This window comes from Gymnoscopelus microlampas, assembly GCF_963454915.1.
Source record: "Gymnoscopelus microlampas genome assembly, chromosome: 2".
Taxonomy (NCBI): Eukaryota; Metazoa; Chordata; class Actinopteri; order Myctophiformes; family Myctophidae; genus Gymnoscopelus; species Gymnoscopelus microlampas.
The window spans coordinates 16,411,840-16,439,741 of NC_139939.1; the positions used below are offsets into that span (position 1 = coordinate 16,411,840).

At 40.6% G+C, this 27,902-nt stretch overlaps 1 protein-coding gene across 1 annotated transcript; it reads left to right on the forward strand.

Moving 5' to 3' along the window:
• Window positions 1–21,561: 21,561 nt before the first annotated feature.
• LOC311054138 (macrophage mannose receptor 1-like) lies at window positions 21,562–23,808 on the forward strand (the record flags this gene model as incomplete). Its single annotated transcript, XM_084070017.1, has 5 exons — window positions 21,562–21,607; window positions 22,233–22,276; window positions 22,735–23,142; window positions 23,427–23,678; window positions 23,795–23,808. Exons 2-5 carry the CDS (start codon window positions 22,240–22,242, stop codon window positions 23,806–23,808), a joined length of 711 nt encoding a protein of 236 aa, XP_083926143.1. The 5' UTR covers window positions 21,562–21,607; window positions 22,233–22,239.
• Window positions 23,809–27,902: the final 4,094 nt, after the last annotated feature.

Here is a 27,902-nt window from a genome sequence, read left to right on the forward strand (position 1 = left end):
TACACAGTACAAAGATTACAGCTGGAACTATCAACTCTGTTTCAAAAGGCCTGAGGTCCTCTCTCCTCTGTTATTTAATAATAACTTGGCCCATGTCATTGGACAATAACATATTACTATGCTTTCTCATGAAAAGAGCCACGGATGTTGGGCAGGCCATTAAAAAAAAAGTTTTTTCGTTTTGGGGAAAGGGCACTTTGAGGCAAAGGGGCAGGTGCACCAAAAGCCCCCACCCCCTGCACGTACCTGTTAACCACTTAAACCCCATATGGTCGAGTGGAGTCCCTCAGGGCTTTTTTGTTTTCTAGTATTGTGTATTATGGGGAAAACTTTGACTGAAAATAGCTGATCAACAGGCTTACAGCGCGACGTGTTGTAAGCTTATCGATCAGCTATTCTCTGCGAAAGCTTTCCCCACAATACCGAAGCTGGAGTCGTTAACCCTGGTGTGTCCCTATTATGGGTTTATTTAAAAAATGGACAATCATTTCTTTGTTTTGTACATAGTTCTTGAAAATTGTCAATCTACAAGTGCACAACATGTCACAAGCTTGTAGATCAGCTATCTTTACGATAATATGTTCAATGTACAACAATGTTAAGGGATGTGTCAATGTACAACAAAGTACGTACTGTATGTAGGGCTTAAGTGGTTAATATCTTTAAATGTAGTACATGATCCAGTCATTTTGGCAACCAAAGAAGCATCATAATTTACTCAAACTTATTATGATGTTTTTCCTTGGTTGCCAAAGTGACTGGATACACATTTAATGACTTTGTGAATGGCACAACAACTCAAAAAGTGTTTGGTGCAATTACAGATACATTCTGGTCATAGTTTATTATTTATTTTAACATTTACAGTTGACTTGGGCATATATGGCTAGCCTGGGATCCAGCTTGCTTCACTACGTTTGGCGGATTTTTTTTTAATATATATATATATATATATATATATATATATATATATATATATATATATACATATATATAATTATTATATATATGTATATATATAATTATTATATTACTCCACAACCTCCACTGGCTGCCTGTCTAACGAATAATCCACTTTGAAATACTGCTCACCAGCTACAGTACAAGGCACTCCATAACCAGGCTCCCCTCTACCTGTCCCCCTCCATCCCTGTGTCCCGCCCCGTTCCCTCAGGTCCAGTGATGCCGGTCTCCTGGTGGTCCCTGCAGGACCAAGCTCCGAACCTGTGCCAACAGGGGTTTCTCTGTGGCTGCCCCGCCCTCTGGAATGCACTCCCCAACCATATCAGAGACACCCCCTCCCTTCCTTCCTTCAAAACCCACCTTTTCCCAGCTGAGGTCGAGTTGAGAATGTTCTCAACTCTTGTTTTACTGTTGTATTACTTTTGCTTGTTTTAGTTCCCCCCCCCCCCCCCCCCTAATAAAGTTGTGTCCCCCCCTACACACACACACACACACACACACACACACACACACACACACACACACACACACACACACACACACACACACACACATACACATTTAAAGTGAAGTCCTTAGTTGCCATATAGATGTGATGTATTATCATTATTATTATTGATCTATATTGATCATGTGCAGTATTTCCTATGGCATGTAGTCAGCAATGTAGTTTTATTTCTGAAAAGTCGAAGTTGTTAGAGAATATGTTTTGAATCCAGAATGTTATTTAAAGCTGCACCACTATGTTCCCCACAATACTGCACCAAATGTTTACCATCGAGCTAATAGAGCCAGCCTGCTTGATACAGGGGAGGAATTGAATCTTGACCATCAGGTCAAAATTCATGTCAGATCCTGTGTCTAGGTGAGATGATGACCTTTGACACGACAACTAATTGTCTCAATAGAAGAGCAGAGAGACAAAACACAACCACCCCAATTGTATAAGTTATATTTTATTAACATACTCTATCATACAGATTGAACAAAATGACATTGTACAGTATCAATTAAAAACAGTTACATTGTGCCACTCTAATTATCAAAACAAACAAACGAACGAACAAACAAACAAACAAACAAACAAACAAACAAACAAAAAGTATTTGTTGCAAACATTTTGTTTGAATGTATGACTTATAGACAAAGCAGGTCCTTATAAACAATGTTGTCAGAGATTCCCTCCTCTTCTTCCACATTCAAATCTCATTCCCCTGCTGGAGAAGGTTGTGTTGAGTTGCCCATAAGCAAATATGGACTGTAGGAATGGGAATTAACGTCTATAGTCCGACCGAAAATATATTTGCATATCTCATTTTGAATGCAAAATGACAAATCAAAGTGTCTTACGTGAGACCAAAAGGGCATTTAAGCTGGATGGATGGATGGATGGATGGATGGATGGATGGATAGATAGATAGATAGATAGATAGATAGATAGATAGATAGATAGATAGATAGATAGATATTCACACTTCCACTCCCTTCTTGGAAGGTACAGATAAGGTGCACGGCCACCATATTGGCTAGAAATTGGGCCACATTTGTGTTTACTTGAATAAAGTTCCAGTTTGCACATCCACACTATAAATGTTTTATCAATAGTGCCCCTGTCAAGTATTTTTCTTACCCAAAACATCTATAAAAGAGTTTTATAGTACCTTGAACTTGGCTTTGTCTTTGCCCTCATTAACAATTCCAGGATCTATTACCTATATGCCATTATGCCACGCCTACAGGAACAACCCCTCATGAATATGCTAATGTGCCACGCACCCACGCCCCTGGAATCAACATGCAGAATAAATACAAATTAAAATAATTATAATAATAAACAAACACATCTCGGTCACACATGTATCACTGTGGCAAAATGCAATGTTAGACTCACTCACACAGTGAGTGTATTGTGTATTTTTCATTTATCTACATGATGGCAGTTGGTTTGAAAATTAGTACACCAGTGTCCTCTTATATAAAACGGAAAAATTTGGTGCACACATCAAAACAAAATATTTTTAAATCTACAGTACTCCACACACCAAAAAGCAATTATGTCAATAAAAGGGCTTTTATGTGTCAACATATGTAAACAATATTTTCTTTTTGTCTTCGCCAGGCCAAAAGGCATGGCCGAGACTACAGTATGCTTTGCACCCTGTCTGTCCGTTCGTCCGTCTGTCTGTCTGTCCGTCCGTCCATATGTGATTCTGTCTGTGTGGAGTACAGCTAATCTCTGGCACCATTGGCTTGATCGTAGCGAAACTGTGCACACACACTTCCTGGATGCCAGAGCAGAACCTCTGCCCCAAATTATTCACATGGGCCTGTTATAGTGCCACCAGGAGGCCGATTTGTGCAAAACAATTTTTTGACAGTACTCCTACAGATTTTGTCCAAACATCACGCAAATCGGTACACAGTATCTCTATAGTCAATATAAACAAAACAGGTCTTTCAGATGTTTCATATTCGATCCTGATTGGCTAAGATTGGCTTCCAAAGTTTGCAGGATTGGTTTGTTTTGAACAAAATGCCTCGAATCATGAACACAGCATTCCATTTCCGTGAAATTTTGCACGCACATTCCCACTAGGCCAAGGAAGAAATGCCACTTGAAAATGTTCAAATCAGCCTCATGGTGGCGCTATAACAGGCCGATTCGCGTTTTTACCTATAACTGCACCGATCTGTATAAAACTTTGTATGTGCACTCCCTGGAGGTCAAGGCAAACGTTTTCCCTGCATTTTTCACATCTGCCTTTTATAGCGCCACCAGGAGGCGGCGGTACAGTAGAATTGAACATGGGAAATATTACACACACACACACACACACGCACACGCACGCACACACACACACACACACACACACACACACACACACACACACGTTTTTCATTACTGCTGTCAAACAATTGAACATTTTACCCGCATGATTTGGTTTCATAATCTTTTTTTTTCCTCTTACATTTTTATCCCACGATTTTGTAACCCCATTTTTTTTCACCCAGTGCAAATTATCTAAGTTATCCTGGGCACTACACTCCCTCTGCCAACCTAGGGAGGTCTCAGAGCCAAGCTCATGCCTCCTTCAATGCATGAGAGCTAACAAGTCTTCTTATCACCTGACAGGGGGGGAGTTTCCCCGGTTGGACGTAGCGCGTGGAAGAAACGCGTTATTCCAACCAGTTCCTTTCCCCTCCGCCAGGCGCCCCGGCTGGCCAGGGGGAGGCAGTATAGTGACGAGGATTACTGCATGTTTTTGTGATAACCTACCCTGGGGAACACGGAGAGAACATGCAAACTCCACACAGAAAGGCTCTTTCGCCAACCCCACCTAGGGTATGGGCACTGATGCACTGATGACGTGGAGGAGAGGACACGCCCCTAGCGTCCCCTGGTTTCATATTCTTATCAACATGGGAGTGGAATGCTATGATTTATTTATACGAATGTGTGTATGTATGAGTCCCTTTCCACTGTGTTTGTTCTTTGTTCTTAAAAAAGGGGATGTTTTAGTGTATCCTTTCAAAAGGTTTCATGCACAAAAAATATTTAGTAAGATAAGATTTGAAAAGATAGTAGGGAGTGTCTTCCTTGGTATTACTGCATACCAAGGAAGAGTGCATAGAAAGTTTGGCACCAACTGTGTTTAAATAAAACAATTTAAAGAATGCCCAATTCCCATTTTTCATAATCACAAGGTTGTATATCAATAATTGTACTATAAACATTTTTATTAGCTATAATAAAAACACATTATTTTATCTTGAATACCACATATTTGATGAATGTTAATTACATTGTTCAGTGAAAAAAAATTAAAAAGCTATGATTTCTTCTATTTCTATGATTTCTTTTTTTTTTGGTATGGGTCACTTTCCACTGTGCTATTCTTTCAAATGGTTTCTATAGGACATGCACAAAAAATATTTAATAAGATACCACGCAATGCAAAAATATTTGGGGAGAGTGTCTTCCTTGGTTTACTGGCAGCGTGCATGAAAGGTTTGGCATCGACTGGTCCATGCAGCTAAATAACTAAAATATAAAAGCCACTTTACACTATAGCACTAACACCTGTCAGAAACATGTGTGCACCAATGACTATAACATCATCCAAAGCATAAATATGAAACGTTATCATTTATACTACCGTACGTGTCCAATGGGACATTGCCGGGCATGTAAATAGAGGTGCCAGAGTGTGACGCCTCCGGCTTTTGAGGAAGCTGCCGTATTTGACAAGTTGGGTTGAGACTGTGTAGCGAAATGTTCTCCAAATATTTGCAGTTACGTGAATCTCTAGCCAACGAGGGAGTAACTAACTTCCGGCTGTGCTGGAAGACTCAACCCACAAAGCAGGAGAGTCCTGAAGTTGGAGAACAACCCTTTACTGCAAATTCCACAACACGCCTATATAGGTTACTTTCTTAATAGTGGATAGAATTAATATACCAGACAGCCTCACACACACACACACACACACACACACACACACACACACACACACACACACACACACACACACACACACACACGGATATATTTGGATATATTTGGATAATATTAATCTACCAGGTGACAAACAGACAAAAAGATAGACAAGTTTTTGTTTAAATATTTGTATTTTAGAATAAAATAAACTGTACGTAAAGGATATTTTCATATTATTTCCCTCCTTATGCCCATTGTATTAAAACATAACACATGAGATAGACACAGCTGTTTGCTGTTTGTGATTGAACTATTTTTTTGGCTGTTAACGGTAGTTTTCTTTAAAATACGATTCCGGTACGAAGTCTCCGGTACGATCATTTAACATTTCCTATTTGGCAACACTGCTGCTACGTGCTGAGGCTAAACCTGTCTTCATAAGAAGTATTGCATCGTGTAAGAGCATTTAACCTTCTCCTGTTCACCCTCCACATGTCTGTTCAGCCTCCAATTACCATCATGTGGTTTCCAAACCACTTTGTGTTCCCAGAACATTATTTGGGGTCCAAAAAACAATGTTCTTGCCACTGATGTCTCTATTTTGCATGATGCATGAACTAAGAATATATCTACTGTACATCTGTGTTTATTCCATTAAGGACATATGCCATTGTACAGTATTACCTGGTGTAAACGTGGACAACAGCACTGTATAAATACTTGCAGCAAAACAAGACAACAATAGTGAGATGTTTTTTTTTGTATGAGGTTAGGGTTAGAGTTAATAATAATAAAATGCTTTGGAATAAAGAGCCATCAGACCAATGCCATGGCACCCAACATGAGCCAAGCTGTAGTAACTATTAATCAAAATGTCACTGAAACTTTTCCATACTATTTGCATATGAAAATAAACGTTTGCAACATCACAAGAGGCTTAAAGTTCAGGTAAGCTCTGAGAGATTTACTCCATAGCTACAGTTCTTCAACACTCACAGCATCAGACACTGAGTTTTCAAACGGTGAGTGTATTTTTCATGTATCTACAGGTGGTTGGTTAGAGGACTGGTACACCAGTGTCCTCTTATATCAAAAGGAATAATTTGGTGCAGAAATCAAAACAATGTATTGTTAATCTGTGGTAGTAGACTACACCACAAAGCTGGGTTGAGCTGAAATCAAATTTCCCCTACCGGTCTCAGTGTTGATTTTGACAGCAAATTTTGATTTAGTTTTAGTGTTGTGAGCTTGTAGATCTGTTTTCAGAGCGCAACACCCGAGCGCAACCAAACAAAATGAATTGTCTTTTAGTTGTACTGGATCTCTTCTCCACTAGTCCCTCCTTAACATTTTAGTCTAGTTTGTGTTTGTTTAGTTTTAATTTAGTTTTAATTTAGTTTTCGTCAGTGAAAAGGTAGTCGACGAACATTTTTCGTCATAGTTTTAGTCGACAAAATCAACACTGCGGTCAATAGTAAAGCAATTCTGTCAATGACGGGGCTTTTTTGTCCACCTACGTAAAGGACATTTCATTCTTCTTTTCCTTTTAAATTAATGTTGTGATGTTTTCTTCATGAAATTGTATCACAACATATTGATATTGTCTGTGTTTATATGGTGATAACTGTTGTTTATTTCCTCACAGAGAAGCTATGGATCATGAATTACTTCTGATCATCCTCCTCTCTGGTGAGACCATGGAGTGTGTGTTGTTATTTCTTGGATATAGCACTCAAATTAACTTTTTAAGCGCATTGGTCATTTGTATTAAAACATGAGGCCATGGCAGCTGTCTGCTAAACTACAGTATTAAAATGTTCCTTTATGCCTATAAGCAATATGGACAAGAAAGATTGAGATAGTAATTGGATTTCAGTGCTGTAGGTGCAAAGGCACAGAATAACCTTTTGAAGCCCGACACAATGTCTAAAAAAAATTGGACAAAATCTGTAAGAGTTGTAGCAAAAACATTTGAAATCATTGGGCCGACATTCTTCCACGGCCTGTGTGTGCAAAGTTTACGCCGATCGGTCTGTTCAAGGACAGACAGACAGACAGACAGACAGACAGACAGACGGATGGACACGGGTGAAAACACAATGGTGGAGTTAAAGATGCATCTAAATCCACTATTCTTGATCTCTTCAGGATTCTACATACCCTCCTGTTGTGTGCTTCGTGAGTATCACGTTGTTAACTTGAAAATGACCTGGAACGATGCTCAGAGCTACTGCAGAGAGAAGTACACTGACCTGGCCACCATAGAGAACATGGAAGATGTGGAGAGTCTGAAAGCAGTCAACACTGTCAACTCTGGCACATGGTTGTGGTTTGGACTGTATGATGACCCCACATCCTGGAAGGGAACCATAGGCCATGATGTCAACTCTTGGAGATGGTCAGCAGTTGATGTGCAGATCAGGACAGAGTATCATAACTGGGGTTCTGGCGATCCAAATTATAATGCAGCCAAAGAGCTCTGTGTGATAATCAGTACTGATGGTTTTGGTGGGATGTACCTTGTGAACAGGAACGCTATTTTGTCTGTTATTATGGTAAGAATATCTTTTTTTTTTGCCTATACAATCAAAAATAATGAAATCATACTTAACACACACATGTGTGCACACATTGTACACAGATTGATTTTACATACAAAAGTTTATCAAAATCAAATTAATCTACAGTACTCATACTACAGTACAACACACACACACATGTCATGTGTGCATTCACTAGTACACACATACTGTACACAGATTGATTTTACATACACAAGTGTATGATTGGTCTGCAGGCATTTGGTCCATAGTGACACTATTTCACTGTTCTCTTCCCTAGATAAAGGAGTCCAACAGAAATATATTTTAGTCAAGAAGTCATCATCATGGAAGGCTGCCCAGCAATACTGCAGAGAACGTTACACAGACCTGGCTGTTATCAAAAATGCTGAAGAGAACAACCAAGTTGTGTCTTTATTGGAACAAAAGAATCCATGGATCGGCCTTTACAGAGTAGCATGGACATGGTCTGACCAGAGCAACCTCTCCTTCACACACTGGGCTGATAAACAGCCCGATAACGGTAGGCCTAATACACACTGTGGAGCATTGCATTACTCCTACTTTACTTGGAATGATGGAGACTGTTTTCGAAAGTGTGCATTCCTCTGCCACAGAGGTGAGTGTCTTCTCCACAACACAACTAAGTTTCACATTTTTAGCACAAAAGATCAACATTATCTGTATAGGTCCTATTTTTTTTAATTTACACATTATTTAGTTTTTTATTTGGTGTGTGTGTGTGTGTGTGTGTGTGTGTGTGTGTGTGTGTGTGTGTGTGTGTGTGTGTGTGTGTGTGTGTGTGTGCGCGCGCGTGCGTGCGTGCGTGTGTGCGCGCGCACGTGGGGTGAGGCAGCTGTTCAAGGAGTGAAGGTGATGAGGATGAAGATTCAGACTGATGCTGACCTGACAAATCCAGACATTAATGACCAACTCCTACAACAGGTAATCAACTCTTAAGGATATTTATTGCTTCAGAGAAAAGATGTTGTGAAAAATTATTAATTCTATAGCTTTAAACTATTTGACGAGTTGGGTTGAGACTGTGTAGAAAAAAAATGTCCTCGAAATGTAGAGCAACAGCTGCCCTTTAGCAGGCCAGCAGTAAAAAGCTTCTCATGTCTTCTATTCCTCTTCAGTTACGTGAATCTCTAGCCAACCAGGGAGTAACTAACTTTCAACTGCGCTGGAAGACTCAACCCACGAAACAGGAGAGTCCTGAAGTTGAAGAACAACACTGCAAATCCACAACAACCCTAGGTTAACTTCTTAATAATGGATAATATTAATCTACCAGGTGACTACCTGACTGACAGACAGACAGACAGACAGACAGACAGACAGACAGACAGACAGACAGATAGACAGACACGGATAGATGGATAGATTTGGGCTTCGTTTTCTTTTCAGGTGAAAATAATTGTAATTATTTCCAAAATAACCTTTCTAAGGTTGTTTTTTTTAATTTACATATTTTGCTTTTAGAATAAAATAAACTGTGCGCAAAGGATATTTTCATGTGTATTTTCCTTTAATGTCCATTGTATTAAAACATAACATAGATAAACACAGCTGCAAAACTACAATGCTTTTATTGATTGATTGATGTTTTATTGACCTTATATTTTAAATTATACTGATATACAATTATTTTAGTTGTAGTAATTAGGCATTAGTTGCCTCTTTCAGAAATTACTATTTTTGTACAAGCTCCATCATTCGTAATGAGAAAGAAATGATTCTATGCAAGTATGATTGTTTCTTATATTTCACCATCACTTATAGTACTTATATAATAGCTATTGTTTATGTTACAGCCTATCTGTTGTCAGCTTGTCCTTGTAGCAGCTAGTATAACTACTGTATGGTCTGGTCCCTGTGATCGTTGGCAGAAAGACCTTACCGATCTGTGTCAGACTGTGTGTCTAACGTACCTCTCCCCATGATATCATGTAAATTAAAACATAACCATCACCACCTATACAATATTGTCTCCGACTCCTATTGCCTCATCAATTACTGATTGATCCAGAATTCCAAGGCAGTAGTTTTCAGGGGGGGGGGGGGCAGAGAAAGGGAGAGCAAGGAAAAAAAATATAGGGGGAAATGAAGATAATAACATTTGTACACATAGCATAGGTTAGACATAAGGTGCACGTATACACAAAATATAGCAGCAGGTGCATTACACGAAGTACAGCACTAGAACGGTATAGACATAGGCTTACTGTATGTACTAGGGACATAGTCCAGAAAAAAACAAATAACGCACATCTTCCGTTTCCTCCTTTTTGTGCTGAGCTTTAACTGTAAAAACAGTAATAATGAGAAAAAGATAGGGCTCGCAACTCACTTTTGTGCTCCAGGTTTTATTCAAACAAAACACAGCTCATGATACGACGTTTCGACCCTTTCGGTGTTTTTCAAGTATACTTGAGCTCAAGCTCACATGTGTGGGGTGAGGCAGATATTCAGGAAGTGAAGGTGATGAGGATTCAGACTGATGCTGACCTGAAGAATCCAGAAATTAATGACCAACTCCTACAAAGGCTGTTTAATGCTTCAGAGAAAAAGTGTTGTGTGTCATTTCACTTGACATATTTCTTTTGACCAGAAACATGTCACACAACACTTTTTACACAACAATTTAGCAAACCACATTTTTGGAACAAAATGCCTCACATCACGAAGGCAGTGTCCGATTCTCGTGCAAGACCTACGAAGAAATTGCACCCTTTTCACATTGGCCTATTATAGCGCCACCAGGAGCCCACAATAATCTACCTGATCTGGCAGAGACTTGTGCTCGGAGGAGCACTTTTTCTAGTTGGTCATGTGGGACATGTGTTGATTTATGACAGTTTATCGATTATGTGTTTATACTTTTTGTTTCTTTAGTTTTCACGTTGATCTATAATAAAGAATCTTCAAAATCATCAAACAGACTCCAACCTCTTTCATGCCCAGTTGGGAACTGCTACAGTCTTCAAGTTACTTCCTTTCTTTGATGTAAACACAGTCAACGTGACTGTGACGTAGCCACGTCATTTTGTGACGCATCCCATCGCAAACGCCTTAGGCAGAGCGGAACATGGCAGAAATGTAGAGCTACGGCCAACCCTCTCACGGAACTAATATAAGCGACATGATTGGTTAAAAACCTTAACCAAGAACAGTCAAGATTGGCTAAATTAAAGATATTTAGTGTAGAGTTAAAACACTATAGTATAGATGTGGAATAATCTATGATTATGAAAGACAATTGTGGATTATTATTAATGATATAATAATGTACTTTGTTTCAACTGTCCTGTTGGAGTAATACATGTCCCTTTAAGTTGAGTTTAGCAGGCCATAGTAGACCCCTGGTGAGCTAGCAGCTTCAAAGGGCTCCTTGCATACCAAGCGGGGGAAGGTAAAATGGTGGATAAGGGACAAAGGCTTTGTGTGATAAGAAGCAGTACAGTACCAAGAGCAATGCCTTGTGGGTAACCAGAACTTCCTGTTGCTTAAGATCTGCCCTAAAGGCGGACCTTATGTGTGAAGTTGATATAATAGGCTGTCTGGGTACTAAACCTCAGATTCGATTGCTGTGCCAGGGGAATGGGACCTGGTACAGTTTGCTAACAACTTGGCGAGAGAATGGATGGACTAAAGTTTAATAACCTAACCGGTCTGTCTAAGTGATGTAACTAACGTCTGTTTATACCATAGCCTGACGCTGACTTAATGAACCAGCGCCAGGTCTATCTGTAACTGACCATGTAACTTATGTATTCAATTTATGTATTATGTGTGATTTAGTGAATAAATATCTAAAAGACAACCAGTTTGAGTGATTAGCTTAAACACCAACCTCTCTCGACCCCCTTTTTCATTGGGCTTTAGCAACCGTAGCTCACTGCTCAAGGCAGGAAGTACGTGATTTGCTACAAAAGTGAACAGTTATTAAACTTTAGAGTCTCTTATATAAGAGACATCTATCAGTTTTAAGTTTAATTACAAGTTATTAAACTTTAGTAGTCTCCGGAGGAGACTTTTCTACTAGTTTAAGCGGCCTTTAATAAGGTCTCTGTGTTATACAGAGGTATAACACAGTTATTAAACTCTAGCAGTCCCCGGAGGGGACTTCTTTAAGTTTAGGTTAATTACATAGTCATTAACAAAGTTTAAATGTTCACAGTAATTGATCGCTAGTGTGCCACCTAGTTTTAAGGATTGATTACATAGTCGTTTAACAGAGTTTAAATGTTCACAGTAATTGATCGCTAGTGTGCCAACTAGTTGCAAGGATTGATTACATAGTCGTTTAACAGAGTTTAAATGTTCACAGTAATTAAAATTAAACCACTAGTGTGTCTAAGAGGGACAACTAGTGTTGAATGAATCACTTGAAAAGTTATAACCCGTGGTAGCCTATGAAGTATTAGGCCCTGGAAGCGGATGATATAATTGAGTGATGCTGTGTTGTTGTAAAGATATGACACAGATAAAGCCGTGGTAGCCTATGTAATAGCTAGTAAAGTATTAGGCGCTTGAAGCGGAACGTATAACTATACTGTCTCTTTAAGATGAGGAGTTAGTTGCAACAAAATAATTATTTGGCCTGGTTATGGGACAGGTTTAAATAGGCTCACAGAACTAACGCTGGCTTAATGAACCAGTGCTAGTAGTGTGTGAACTAACACAGCAACAACCGAGAGGAGTCATCTGAACCACGGAGGCGAAGGGGGATACACGGAGCCGGCAGCCTACAACACGACGCTAGGACCGGGGCAGTAAATACCGAGGAACCTACCGGGACAGAGACTCAATCAGGTTGCTATGAAACAAAGCCCCACAGTTCTGCGAAGACCGTGGAGAACAAAGACTTTAGAGTGAAACGCTGCGTGCTGACGATTCTATTGTCTGGGAGCCAGGAGGTTTAGCAGCAAGCTAACCACAGGGTTTGTAGCTAAAGGCTACCGTTAAAGGTGTTTAGCGTTAAACCAGGGGTGGGTTCAGCAGTAAGCTATCTGTCCTTAGAGCTACCTTTTAGCGTCACTAGTTTACAGCAAGCTAAGTAGCTCTATTGTCTAGCATAAAGTGCTAGCTGCCACTGTTGACTGAGAGGTGGTTGCTGCCGGGAGGCATGCTGCCCCTGACCTAAGGGGTGGGGGAGTAAAATTAGCATTGTCTTTGTTCACTTACAAGACAGTGCTAAGCTAACCGCCAAATTCTAACACGCCTTGAGAGGAGGAGTAGTTAGGTTTGGTTGATAATCTAATCGTAGCAATGAGATGCTTGCCTTAAGATTAGACAACATTAAAATAGTATTCATGGTTTAACTAGGCTTTATGAGAGACCAGCCACTGCAATATAGCTAAAAATCAGACTAAAGGACAGTGAATATGAGGTGATCTTATCGTTGGGAGTTAAAAGGCCATTGTTTACTGATAAGGGGTGGGGGAGGTTTTCTACCACTAGTGTAATACCATGTTCAACCAGACTTTATGATAGACTAAAACTGTGAGCAACTAGATGATTAGTTACGATAGCAGTGGATTAAGTCATCATTGTGGGTTAAATGCTATTATTTACTTTGGTAGAGCTAAATAAATCCTGCCAGTATTAATTAACAAAATAACTAAATGTGAATAGACCATTAACAGGCTTCTTGCATAGAATGCTACAGGGTGGGTGCTATTACAGGTTAAACACAGTGTTAATTAATTATTGTTATTAGCTAAAGGCTGAACAACACTACTACTTGCTAAAAGAACTGACGATTGCTAAGGCCTACCTAAAGTCCTGTAGAAGCCAAGAAGGCCAGGTAAAAAAGGGGAATGGAAGTGTTAGCTGAGTTACTAGAGAGGTGTGAAGCAGCTCAAGCAGGTTTTAGGAGAGAGGCAGAGTTTGCTCTTTGTTGTCTACCAAGCGAAAGGGTGGCATGGGAGCTAAAAGCTGATTTAGATAGATTCCTGGAGGTTGTTACATATTCTATCGCCATACTGGAAGTTGTCGGCATCGATTCATCTGTGATCTGCAGGATACAGGATGTCTGTTGCCTTGAGTATGACGAGACTTTGCAGAGAATCAAGGAGGCAACTTTGACCAGATGGTCAAAAGCCGAAGTGAGTGAAGACCCCCCTGCTGTGAGGGAAAAGCGAGTGACTATCTCCACAGATAAGAAGGCAGCAGATCCGGTCGTAAAGGACAGAGCAGCTGGAGGTTGGAATGTCACACCTACAGTTGGATCTACTGGGCCAGCGGTTCTCAGAGTCAACCCAGATGGCACCACTCCAGGGAGTAACGCAGGGTCCTGCCCGGGGGTCCCATTCTACGCTGCAGAGGGGGGTGAGAAAATTATCGCCGCTGCTGCCATGGAGGTCGATGACTTCACTACTGCTCCAGGGGACCACGTTGAGAAGGAAGACCATCCAGAGGGCCATCCGGAGGGAGTGCTATCGGAGGTCGAACCAGCTCCAGGGGACCACGTTGAGAAAGGAGACCATCCAGAGGGCCATCCGGAGGGAGTGCCATCGGAGGTCGAACCAGCTCCAGGGGACCACGCTGAGAAGGTGCCACTGGAGATCGCAGGTGGTGCTGCTCCTGCGGACGAAGCCACGGAGGAGGACCCACTCAAAGCAGAGGGATACCATCCACCAGAGGCCGCAGGAGAGGCACCGGCGAGGGCGTCAGAAGACGTCGTCACCGACCCACTCATAGCCGGGGAGGTTGTGACAGCTGGCGGAGAGGAGCCGTCGACTGCTGAGAAGGAGGTGCCATCAGACGGCGTTGCTGCTCCTGCAGACCAAGCTGCAGGTACGGTGGAGCTGCCTCTGGAGATCGCGAGAGACGCTGCAGAGGAGATGGTCGATGGAGCCGCGAGGGCGTCAGAGGACGTCGCCACCGAACCAATCAACGCTGAGGGGTGCCAGCCACTGGATGTCGCAACTGGAAATGCTGCACCAGGAGAGGCGCTGGCGAGGGCGTCAGAGGACGTCTACACTGATCCACTCATCGCGGAGGAGGTCCAGGGAGTAGCTGCTGGAGAAGGAGCCATGGCCAGCCAGCTGGGTGGTCCTACGGAGCCCCCGGGTAACCAAGGTGGCAGGCTACCTGCTGAAAGCGGCGTTTCCTCTGAGCCTCCAGTTCACAACGGTGGCAGGAGGCAAACCTTGGTTTGCAGACCAGTCAAGGTAAAATTATGCGGTGGCAGGCTACCAGCTGAAAGCGGCGTTTCCTCTGAGCCTCCAGTTCACAACGGTGGCAGGAGGCAAACCTTGGTTTGCAGGCCAGTCGAGGTAAAATTATGCGAATGTGCGAACTGCAAACCTCCTGACCTCTTAAAAAAATGCAAGTGTGAAATATGCAAGCCTCCTGACCTCTTCGCTCCAGTCCGGTGGGTCATGAGGAAATTGCGGAAAGAAAAGGGAGGCAGGGTGCTACGTCAGGTCGCTTCAGTTCTTACCGCCAGGATCCAGGCAGAGAGAATGCTTCGTCCTGGTGGGGCTGGAATAATTAGAAAAAAGAAGGTGAAGATAAAAGATAAGCCTTCTTCACCCTCTGCGGAGGGGAGCAAAGCCCCACGCTCTTTCTTGGCAACAGCTGAGAAGAGGCCCCAGGAGGGAGCTGCTAAAAAAGCAGTCCCACTGGCGGCTGGTGGTGCCAGCAACGTGACACTGGCGAACGAACTGACACTTGCGCTGCCACCCTCAGAGTAAGGGAGCAGTGCGGACGAGAAGCGAAAAGACGCCATGCGAGGTGTCTAAAAAATCGAAATGTCTTATTTGAGCGACTGTTTACATAGGAATTTCGAGATATATTTTGTAAATGAATGTATCATTTCTAGGTTTGCAATGTACCACAGAAGAAAAACTTAACGCATAATGAAATGTATTAAGCTACTTGTAACTTCCAAAACTATGCCACTAAGTTCATAATGCAACATAAGTTGGAAAGTTCTTCCGCACAACAACAATTATTCTGTACTGATGTTTGACTCATGGTATGAGCAATCAGACCTGTTTGAATTATTATTTGTTGATTGTCTAAAAAGCATTTTAGGATGTGTGCTTGAGGTTAAAGTTAAAATTTCTTAAGGTGAAATTGTAGATCAACTATTTTAATAATCTTTTAACCCTTTTGCCCAAATTACAATGTCAGTTACCATGGCAACATGCCCTAAAATAGGACATTGACTTAGTGGGAGGAGAAAAGGAAAGACAAGACACGTGAGTGTCAAACCAATGGGCCTGCTTGCATGTAGATAATAACTACAATTAAAGTTAATTTGTCCTGGGATTTAGGAAAAACCTCAGGGATAAACTAGTGGAAAAGAATTGTTGCTAAATTAAATTGGTCATGATTTACTATGAAGTAAAGTCAATTTGAGATCAAATATTAGCCACAATGTCCAAAAAGTATTTCAAACAAATTGAGAACTTTAAGTTGAACTGTTAATTGTTTCAGTATATGGGTTTGGAGCCACTTAGAGACAATGTGTGAAATGTGTGTTGAAAATGTAATCTGTATGAGTATGGGATCAGAGCAGTTTACAGAGAGCCATACTAAACAATTGTTTTACCGAGCCGTTATCTAAAGAGCCAAAAAGCTCACGAGGAATGTTCTGTGTGTGTCCTGGATCCTAGATCAGACACACAGGTGGCAGGTGTGGAATAATCTATGATTATGAAAGATAATTGTGGATTATTATTAATGATATAATAATGTACTTTGTTTCAACTGTCCTGTTGGAGTAATACATGTCCCTTTAAGTTGAGTTTAGCAGGCCATAGTAGACCCCTGGTGAGCTAGCAGCTTCAAAGGGCTCCTTGCATACCAAGCGGGGGAAGGTAAAATGGTGGATAAGGGACAAAGGCTTTGTGTGATAAGAAGCAGTACAGTACCAAGAGCAATGCCTTGTGGGTAACCAGAACTTCCTGTTGCTTAAGATCTGCCCTAAAGGCGGACCTTATGTGTGAAGTTGATATAATAGGCTGTCTGGGTACTAAACCTCAGATTTGATTGCTGTGCCAGGGGAATGGGACCTGGTACAGTTTGCTAACAACTTGGCGAGAGAATGGATGGACTAAAGTTTAATAACCTAACCGGTCTGTCTAAGTGATGTAACTAACGTCTGTTTATACCATAGCCTGACGCTGACTTAATGAACCAGCGCCAGGTCTATCTGTTACTGACCATGTAACTTATGTATTCAATTTATGTATTATGTGTGATTTAGTGAATAAATATCTAAAAGACAACCAGTTTGAGTGATTAACTTAAACACCAACCTCTCTCGACCCCCTTTTTCATTGGGCTTTAGCAACCGTAGCTCACTGCTCAAGGCAGGAAGTACGTGATTTGCTACAAAAGTGAACAATAGAGTCCTGGGGGCTCCGGTCAACTAACTTAACATGGTTTAAAGATCAAGTGAAAGATGGTGTGACAACAGGGAACCTGCCTGAAGGGAGAGGACATGGCTGGACATGACGCAGACAATTAAGGCAAATATATTTGTATATCACATTTCATGCACAATTACAATTCAAAGTAACTTACGTATGACCAAAAGGGCATTTAAGGATAGATAGATAGATAGATAGATAGATAGATAGATAGATAGATAGATAGATGGATGGATGGATGGATGGATGGATGGATGGATGGATGGATGGATGGATGGATGGATGGATGGATGGATGGATGGATGGTGTATGACTTTACTAAATTCCCTGGCTGCTGATTCTTGATGTGGTTTGGCTTTTCAAAATAAGTCAGCAAATAGGTAAATATGACCATAGATGTTCTCTCTAAACTAGCTGTAGAATACAACTCTCGTAGACGTATTTATGATTCTGACGTTTTCAATCTACGAGAGTTGTAGGGTTGATCCCCCATGGACACAGGGACTTTCATCTCCTAGCCCGTAGATCTCCAAACATGTAAAAATGCAAAAAAAAAGTGCTTACCCCCATGCCCAAAAAGACAACCAGTTTGAGTGATTAGCTTAAACACCAACCTCTCTCGACCCCCTTTTTCATTGGGCTTTAGCAACCGTAGCTCACTGCTCAAGGCAGGAAGTACGTGATTTGCTACAAAAGTGAACAATAGAGTCCTGGGGGCTCCGGTCAACTAACTTAACATGGTTTAAAGATCAAGTGAAAGATGGTGTGACAACAGGGAACCTGCCTGAAGGGAGAGGACATGGCTGGACATGACGCAGACAATTAAGGCAAATATATTTGTATATCACATTTCATGCACAATTACAATTCAAAGTAACTTACGTATGACCAAAAGGGCATTTAAGGATAGATAGATAGATAGATAGATAGATAGATAGATAGATAGATAGATGGATGGATGGATGGATGGATGGATGGATGGATGGATGGATGGATGGATGGATGGATGGATGGATGGATGGATGGATGGATGGATGGATGGATGGATGGATGGATGGATGGATAGATAGATAGATAGATAGATAGATAGATAGATAGATAGATAGATAGATAGATAGATAGATAGATAGATAGATAGATAGATAGATAGATAGATAGATAGATAGATAGATAGATAGATTTTACCCTCTGTACGACTTATGATCAAATCAATAATGCCAAAATGCCCAAACGATAATTTTGCCAGATCACAAAAAAGGTGTATGACTTTACTAAATTCCCTGGCTGCTGATTCTTGATGTGGTTTGGCTTTTCAAAATAAGTCAGCAAATAGGTAAATATGACCATAGATGTTCTCTCTAAACTAGCTGTAGAATACAACTCTCGTAGACGTATTTATGATTCTGACGTTTTCAATCTACGAGAGTTGTAGGGTTGATCCCCCATGGACACAGGGACTTTCATCTCCTAGCCCGTAGATCTCCAAACATGTAAAAATGCAAAAAAAAAGTGCTTACCCCCATGCCCAAAAAGACAACCAGTTTGAGTGATTAGCTTAAACACCAACCTCTCTCGACCCCCTTTTTCATTGGGCTTTAGCAACCGTAGCTCACTGCTCAAGGCAGGAAGTACGTGATTTGCTACAAAAGTGAACAATAGAGTCCTGGGGGCTCCGGTCAACTAACTTAACATGGTTTAAAGATCAAGTGAAAGATGGTGTGACAACAGGGAACCTGCCTGAAGGGAGAGGACATGGCTGGACATGACGCAGACAATTAAGGCAAATATATTTGTATATCACATTTCATGCACAATTACAATTCAAAGTAACTTACGTATGACCAAAAGGGCATTTAAGGATAGATAGATAGATAGATAGATAGATAGATAGATAGATAGATAGATAGATGGATAGATAGATAGATAGATGGATAGATAGATAGATAGATAGATAGATAGATAGATAGATAGATAGATAGATAGATAGATAGATAGATAGATAGATAGATAGATAGATAGATAGATAGATAGATAGATAGATAGATAGCTAGATAGATAGATAGATAGATAGATAGATAGATAGATAGATAGATTTTACCCTCTGTACGACTTATGATCAAATCAATAATGCCAAAATGCCCAAACGATAATTTTGCCAGATCACAAAAAAGGTGTATGACTTTACTAAATTCCCTGGCTGCTGATTCTTGATGTGGTTTGGCTTTTCAAAATAAGTCAGCAAATAGGTAAATATGACCATAGATGTTCTCTCTAAACTAGCTGTAGAATACAACTCTCGTAGACGTATTTATGATTCTGACGTTTTCAATCTACGAGAGTTGTAGGGTTGATCCCCCATGGACACAGGGACTTTCATCTCCTAGCCCGTAGATCTCCAAACATGTAAAAATGCAAAAAAAAAGTGCTTACCCCCACGCCCAAATGTTAACTCTTTCTACGGGGTAGAAGTGCAATGTAATAATCCATATCTTTCAATAAAGAAGTGTTGTAATGCCGTCTGTGGCCGATTCTGTCGGAAGTTCCCAATGGGCGGTAGTGTCGGGGCGCATCCGGTGAAACCCGTAATTACACTCAATGTAAACAGGAAGTATAAACAAGGGTGAAAAAATGGCATTCGGCCACAGACGGGATTAAAACACTTCTTTATTGAAAGATATGGATTATTACATTGCACTACTACCCCGTAGAAAGAGTTAAAGGACGACTTCACCGATTTTCAACCTATCTTCATATAATTGGTCCTCACTAATACTCATGATAAAATGGTACCATTTTTTTCTACTTGGTCTGTGTCTCATAGGAGGGCTGTGGACAGTCCAGAAACCCGTCTACCAGTGACATCATCGTTAGGCATGATTTTTTTTTTTCAACAAGATTTCACTTTTTTTTTTAACGTGAGAACAATGGCTTCTATTATTGCATTGCAACTTTCCAGGAATAGAAAGCCTGCAGTTTCTATTAGCTTGGATTCCCCATTGATGATGTCACTGGTAGACGGGACTCTGAACTGTCCACAGCCCTCCTCTGAGACACAGACCGAGTAGAAAAAAATGGTACCATTTTATAATGAGTATTAGTGAGGACCAATTATATGAAGATAGGTTGAAAATCGGTGAAGTCGTCCTTTAACATTTGGGGCGTGGGGGTAAGCAAATTTTTTTTGTGCTTGTGCATTTGTACATGTTTGGAGATCTACGGGCTAGGAGATGAAAGTCCCTGTGTCCATGGGGGATCAACCAACCCTACAACTCTCGTAGATTGAAAACGTCAGAATCATAAATACGTCTACGAGAGTTGTATTCTACAGCTATCTCTAAACCAGAATGTCTTTCCATTCCAGTTCCAGGCTTTTATTTGAGTAACGTCCAGGAAGTTGCCTGTTCCCATGCAGCGTATGTGATGCATTTTCCTCAAGTAGACATGTCAAACAAAGTTATTTCTTATACAATAAATAAATATTACATATTTACACCTGTGATTTGTCTTTTTTTGGCTGTGTTAGTGTGTACGATAGTTTTCTTTAAAATATGATACATTTAATTCTCTGGTACGATAATTCAACATTTCCCAACTGACAGTGAATGAAACAAAGCCTTAAATAGTATCATTGGTAATACCTGTGAAGGAAGTAAGAAGTGGCCCAATATCTTAAGAGCATTTAACCTTCTCCTGTTCAGCCTCCACATATCTTTTCAGCCTCCAATTACCATCATGTGGTTTCCAAACCACTTTGTGTTCCCAGATCATTTTTTGTGGTCAAAGACCCCTAAAAACAATGTTCTTGCCACTGATGTCTCTATTATGCATGATGCATGAACTAAGAATATATCTACTGTAGGCCTACATCAGTGTTTATTCCATTAAAGACGTATATGCCATTGTACAGTATTACCTTGTGGAAACGTGGACAACAGCACTGTATAAATACTTGCAGTAAAACAAGACAACAATAGTCAGATTTTTTTATATGGTTAGGGTTAGAGTTAATAATAATAAAATGCTTTGGAATAAAGAGCCATCAGACCAATGCCATGGCACCCAACATGAGCCAAGCTGTAGTAACTATTAATCAAAATGTCACTGAAACTTTTCCATACTATTTGCATATGAAAATAAACGTTTGCAACATCACAAGAGGCTTAAAGTTCAGGTAAAGGTACCAGCTCTGAGAGATTTACTCCATAGCTCCAGTTCTTCAACACTCACAGCATCAGACACTGAGTTTTCAAACGGTGAGTGTATTTTTCATGTATCTACAGGTGGTTGGTTAGAGGACTGGTACACCAGTGTCCTCTTATATCAAAAGGAATAATTTGGTGCAGAAATCAAAACAATGTATTGTTAATCTGTGGTAGTAGACTACACCACAAAGCTGGGTTGAGCTGAAATCAAATTTCCCCTACCGGTCTCAGTGTTGTTTTTGACAGCAAATTTTGATTTAGTTTTAGTGTTGTGAGCTTGTAGATCTGTTTTCAGAGCGCAACACCCGAGCGCAACCAAACAAAATGAATTGTCTTTTAGTTGTACTGGATCTCTTCTCCACTAGTCCCTCCTTAACATTTTAGTCTAGTTTGTGTTTGTTTAGTTTTAATTTAGTTTTAATTTAGTTTTCGTCAGTGAAAAAAGGTAGTCGACGAACATTTTTCGTCATAGTTTTAGTCGACAAAATCAACACTGCGGTCAATAGTAAAGCAATTCTGGCAATGACGGGGCTTTTTTGTCCACCTACGTAAAGGACATTTCATTCTTCTTTTCCTTTTAAATTAATGTTGTGATGTTTTCTTCATGAAATTGTATCACAACGTATTGATATTGTCTGTGTTTATATGGTGATAACTGTTGTTTATTTCCTCACAGAGAAGCTATGGATCATGAATTACTTCTGATCATCCTCCTCTCTGGTGAGACCATGGAGTGTGTGTTGTTATTTCTTGGATATAGCACTCAAATTTATTTTTTAAGCGCATTGGTCATTTGTATTAAAACATGAGGCCATGGCAGCTGTTTGCTAAACTACAGTATTAAAATGTTCCTTTATGCATAAAAGCAATATGGACAAGAAAGATTGAGATAGTAATTGGATTTCAGTGCTGTAGGTGCAAAGGCACAGAATAACTTCTTGAAGCCCGACACAATGTCTAAAAACAATTGGACAAAATCTGTAAGAGTTGTAGCAAAAACATTTGAAATCTTGGGCCGACATTCTTCCACGGCCTGTGTGTGCAAAGTTTACACCGATCGGTCTGTTCAAGGACAGACAGACAGACAGACAGACAGACAGACAGACGGATGGACACGGGTGAAAACACAATGGTGGAGTTAAAGATGCATCTAAATCCACTATTCTTGATCTCTTCAGGATTCTACATACCCTCCTGTTGTGTGCTTCGTGAGTATCACGTTGTTAACTTGAAAATGACCTGGAACGATGCTCAGAGCTACTGCAAAGAGAAGTACACTGACCTGGCCACCATAGAGAACATGGAAGATGTGGAGAGTCTGAAAGCAGTCAACACTGTCAACTCTGGCACATGGTTGTGGTTTGGACTGTATGATGACCCCAAATCCTGGAAGGGAACCATAGGCCATGATGTCAACTCTTGGAGATGGTCAGCCGTTGATGTGCAGATCAGGACAGAGTATCATAACTGGGGTTCTGGCGAGCCAAATCCTGCTGTAGCCAAAGAGGTCTGTGTGGTGAACAGTCCTGATGGTTTTTGGTATGATGCACCTTGTGAAGAGGAAAGACATTTTGTCTGTTATCATGGTAAGAATACCTTTGTTTTCTTTTTGCCTATACAATCAAAAATAATTAAATCATACTTAACACACACACGTGTGCACACATTGTACACAGATTGATTTTACATACAAAAGTTTCTAAAACTCAAAATAATCTACAGTGCTCATACTGCAGTACAACACACATACATGTCATGTGTGCATTCACTAGTACACACATACTGTAGATTGATTTTACATACAAAAGTGTATGATTGGTCTGCAGGCATATGGTCCATAGTGACACTGTTTCACTGTTCTCTTCCCTAGATAATGGAGTCCAACAGAAATATATTTTAGTCATGAAGAAGTTATCATGGAAGGCTGCCCAGCAACACTGCAGAGAACGTTACACAGACCTGGCTGTTATCAAAAATGCTGAAGAGAACAACCAAGTTGTGTCTTTATTGGAAACAAATATGAATCCATGGATCGGCCTTTACAGAGTAGCATGGGCATGGTCTGACCAGAGCAACTTCTCCTTCACACACTGGGCTGATAAACAGCCCAATAATAAAGCTGGTCAACGTTGTGTAGCATTGGAAAAATCCTACTTTACTTGGAATGATGGAGACTGTTTACAAAAGTATGCATTCCTCTGCCACAGAGGTGAGTGTCTTCTCCACAACACAACAAAGTTTCAAATCTTTAGCACAAAAGATCAACATTATCTGTATAGGTCCTATGTTTTTTTTTACACATTATTTATTGTGTGTGTGTGTGTGTGTGTGTGTGTGTGTGTGTGTGTGTGTGTGTGTGTGTGTGTGTGTGTGTGTGTGTGTGTGTGTGTGTGTGTGTGTGTGTGTGGGCGCGCGCACGTGGGGTGAGGCAGTTGTTCAAGGAGTGAAGGTGATGAGGATGAAGATTCAGACTGATGCTGACCTGACAAATCCAGACATTAGTGACCAACTCCTACAACAGGTAATCAACTCTTAAATAGGTGGTGCCATGGTTTTGCACTTTTTCTGTTTTTCATGTGTCTATGAGGTTGATAGAACTTAATTAAACCCCCTGGTGGTGTTTGTATGGTGTTTTATGTCTTCTCTGACTATTTTGACTTTCTTCCTGGAGGCTGAAACCTTGAGGGTCAAACGTGCCAGTAGAAAAACAGCGCTTTAGTGACAGAGTAAAAATATACCCTCCCCCTCATAACACAACAGGTGTGGGCATGAGGAGGAGGAGGGACTAGGACAGGTGGGTGGTGCTAAGGTGGTGGAGGAGGTGCTAAGGTGAGAACCAGGTATACTTAATGAACTGGAGGCGTGTCCACATAAAAACATAATTTTAACACTTTCTGTACACTTTTTTGAAAAAATCTTCCTCCTAGTATAACCATAATACCTGATGATTATGTTTTGGGGGGGGGGGGGAATCACTGAAAATCACAGCACCCCGTCTTTAAGGATATGTAATGCTTCAGAGAAAAAGTGTTGTGTGTCATTTCACTTGACATATTTCTTTTGTCCAGCAACACGTCACACAACACTTTTTTGCAAAACTTTTTTTTTTATCCGACGATATGTCATAGTGGTGGCGGGCAATGCACTCCCTCGAGTCCTTGCCAATGCGCGCACTAAGTTTGAAGTCGGTCGGTCCCATATAAGCACATGGCCATATATGGGCATAGCGGTCAGATCTGTGGCCACTTCACACAATACCTATCACTAACAACATGTGTGCACCAGTTACTACTCTGTTGCCAATGACTGTAACTTCACTCCAAGCATAAATATGAAACATTATTAATTCTATAGCCTTAAACTATTTGACGAGTTGGGTTGAGACTGTGTAGAAAAAAAAAATCCTCGAAATGTAGAGCAACAGCTGCCCTTTAGCAGGCCAGCAGTAAAAAGCTTCTCATGTCTTCTATTCCTCTTCAGTTACGTGAATCTCTAGCCAACCAGGGAGTAACTAACTTTCAACTGCGCTGGAAGACTCAACCCAAAAAACAGGAGAGTCCTGAAGTTGAAGAACAACACTGCAAATCCACAACAACCCTAGGTTAACTTCTTAATAATGGATAATATTAATCTACCAGGTGACTGCCTGACAGACAGACAGACAGACAGACAGACAGACAGACAGACAGACAGACAGACAGACAGACAGACAGACAGACAGACAGACAGACAGACAGACAGACAGACAGACAGACAGACAGACAGGACGACAGACAGACAGACAGACAGACAGACAGACAGACAGACATGGATAGATGAATAGATTTGGGTTTCCTTTTCTTTTCAGGTGAAAATAATTGTAATTATTTCCAAAATAACCTTTCTAAGGTTTTTTTTTTTTCATTTACATATTTTGCTTTTAGAATAAAATAAACTGTACGCAAAGGATATTTTCATGTGTATTTTCCTTTAATGTCCATTGTATTAAAACATAACATAGATAAACACAGCTGCAAAACTACAATGCTTTTATTGATTGATTGATGTTTTATTGACCTTATATTTTAAATTATACTGATATACAATTATTTTAGTTGTAGTAATTAGACATTAGTTGCCTCTTTCAGAAATTACTATTTTTGTACAAGCTCCATCATTCCTAGTGAGGAAGAAATTATGCTATGCAATTATGATTGTTTATTATATTTCACCATCACTTATAGTACTTATATAATAGCTATTGTTTATGTTACAGCCTATCTGTTGTCAGCTTGTCCTTGTAGCAGCTAGTATAACTACTGTATGGTCTGGTCCTGTAGTCAGGGGATATTAAAAACATCTTAGAATAAATTCCTTACCAAAAAAAAATCTTCACCAATGTGTTTGTAAAAGTGTCTAGTAACACATCTCACAAAGACTGAAATGCAGTTTCCCTAGGAGATGTTTTTTGACAGCTCCTGAAAGTTGGGGTACCATCCATAACCTTATGTGGGGAAAAAATAAATCAAAATTGAATTCTGTTTTAAGTAGCATGTGAGGGGTCAAACTAGGGTGTTTTTATGATTCTGAATCCATTGCAAGCATTTGTTTTGCACCAAAACCACTCTTTGGGCTAAAAACGGCCATAGCCATCCTTTTCCAGGTAAACTTTTTGTGTAAAAAGCCCATTGAGATTGGGCCGTTTTTAGCCCAACTTTCAGGAGCTGTCAAAAATTCTCCTAGGGAAACTGCATTTCAGTCTTTGTGAGATGTGTTACTAGACACTTTTACAAACACATTGGTGAAGATTTTTTTTGGTAAGGAATTTATTCCAAGATTGGAAATCTTTCTGCTAATATCCCCTGACTACTGTGATCGTTGGCAGAAAGACCTTACCGATCTGTGTCAGACTGTGTGTCTAACGTACTTCTCCCCATGATATCATGTAAATTAAAACATAACCATCACCACCTATACAATATTGTCTATGACTCCTATTGCCTCATCAATTACTGATTGATCCAGAATCCCAATTCCAAGGCAGTAGTTTTCAGCGGGGGTGGGGCAGAGAAAGGGAGAGCGAGGAGAAAACATATAGGGGGAAATGAAGACAATAACATTTGTACACATAGCATAGGTTAGACATAAGGTGCACGTACAAAAAATATAGCAGCAGGTGCATTACATGAAGTACAGCACTAGAACGGTATAGACATAGGCTTACTGTGACATAGTCCACATGAGGTAAAAAAAAAGAAAAGAATCATGGATCAGCAGGTCCACATGTAGGGAGGTAGTTTGCATAGGGTCAAATCCACAGTATGCAGCTGTGAAAGATTTCAATGAATGTAATCAGAAGGAATGATTCCTTATTTAAGGCAGAAAGTGTAATGTCAGATATCATAAGATGTTTTCCATAGTTTCTTCTACATTAAAAACAAAATAAACAAAAGAGCAATCACACAGCAGTGCCACACTGCTTTGTGTGCAGTGTATGTATACGGTATGTGTACACACACACACACACACACACACACACACACACACACACACACACACACACACACACACACACACACACACACACGGCCACATGCACACGCACATGCACACATACACACACTTACACGCACACAAAGGTACTATAACCACCAGTCAACACAAGCCCTAATGTGTTTCCCGGGGGAACCCCGCAGTTCACTGGGAGGGATTAGGACAGGGTTCCATTGACATCAACCACTTGTTCTCTTCACCCAAGATAGGAATTGAGGTAGGTCAAAGGTGACTAGTTGACTAGTGGACAAATATTATGAACAAAAGCTATCGCCTCCTGGAAATGTTGGAAAAACATCAGGCTTATAGCCTGGCATTGGCCAGACTGATAACGTGGATTCACTCTCACGTTCCTCCCCGGTATCAGTCTGGACTTCCGCCCATAGGGAGCGAGTATGAGAAATCAGAAAATGATTTTGATGCTTTTCACTGTTGTACGGACAGCAGTTGAAATGCAGTCACTGATTGGCCCGATCATTTTCTGATTTCTCATACTCGCTCCCTTTTGAAGATAAAGAATCTTCAAAATCATCGGTCGGACTCCAACCTCTTTCATGCCCAGCTGGGAACTGCTACAGCCTTCACGTTACTTCCTTTCTTTGATGTAAACACAGTCAACGTGACTGTGACGTACAGCCATGTCATTTGGTGACGCATCCGATCGCAATCGCCATGGCCGGAGAGGAACATGGCAGAAATGTAGAGCTAAGGCCAACCCTCTCACGTGAACTAATATAAGCGACGTGATTGGTGAAAAACCTTAACCAAACCAAGATTGGCTAAATTAAAGATATTTAGTGTAGAGTTAAAATAC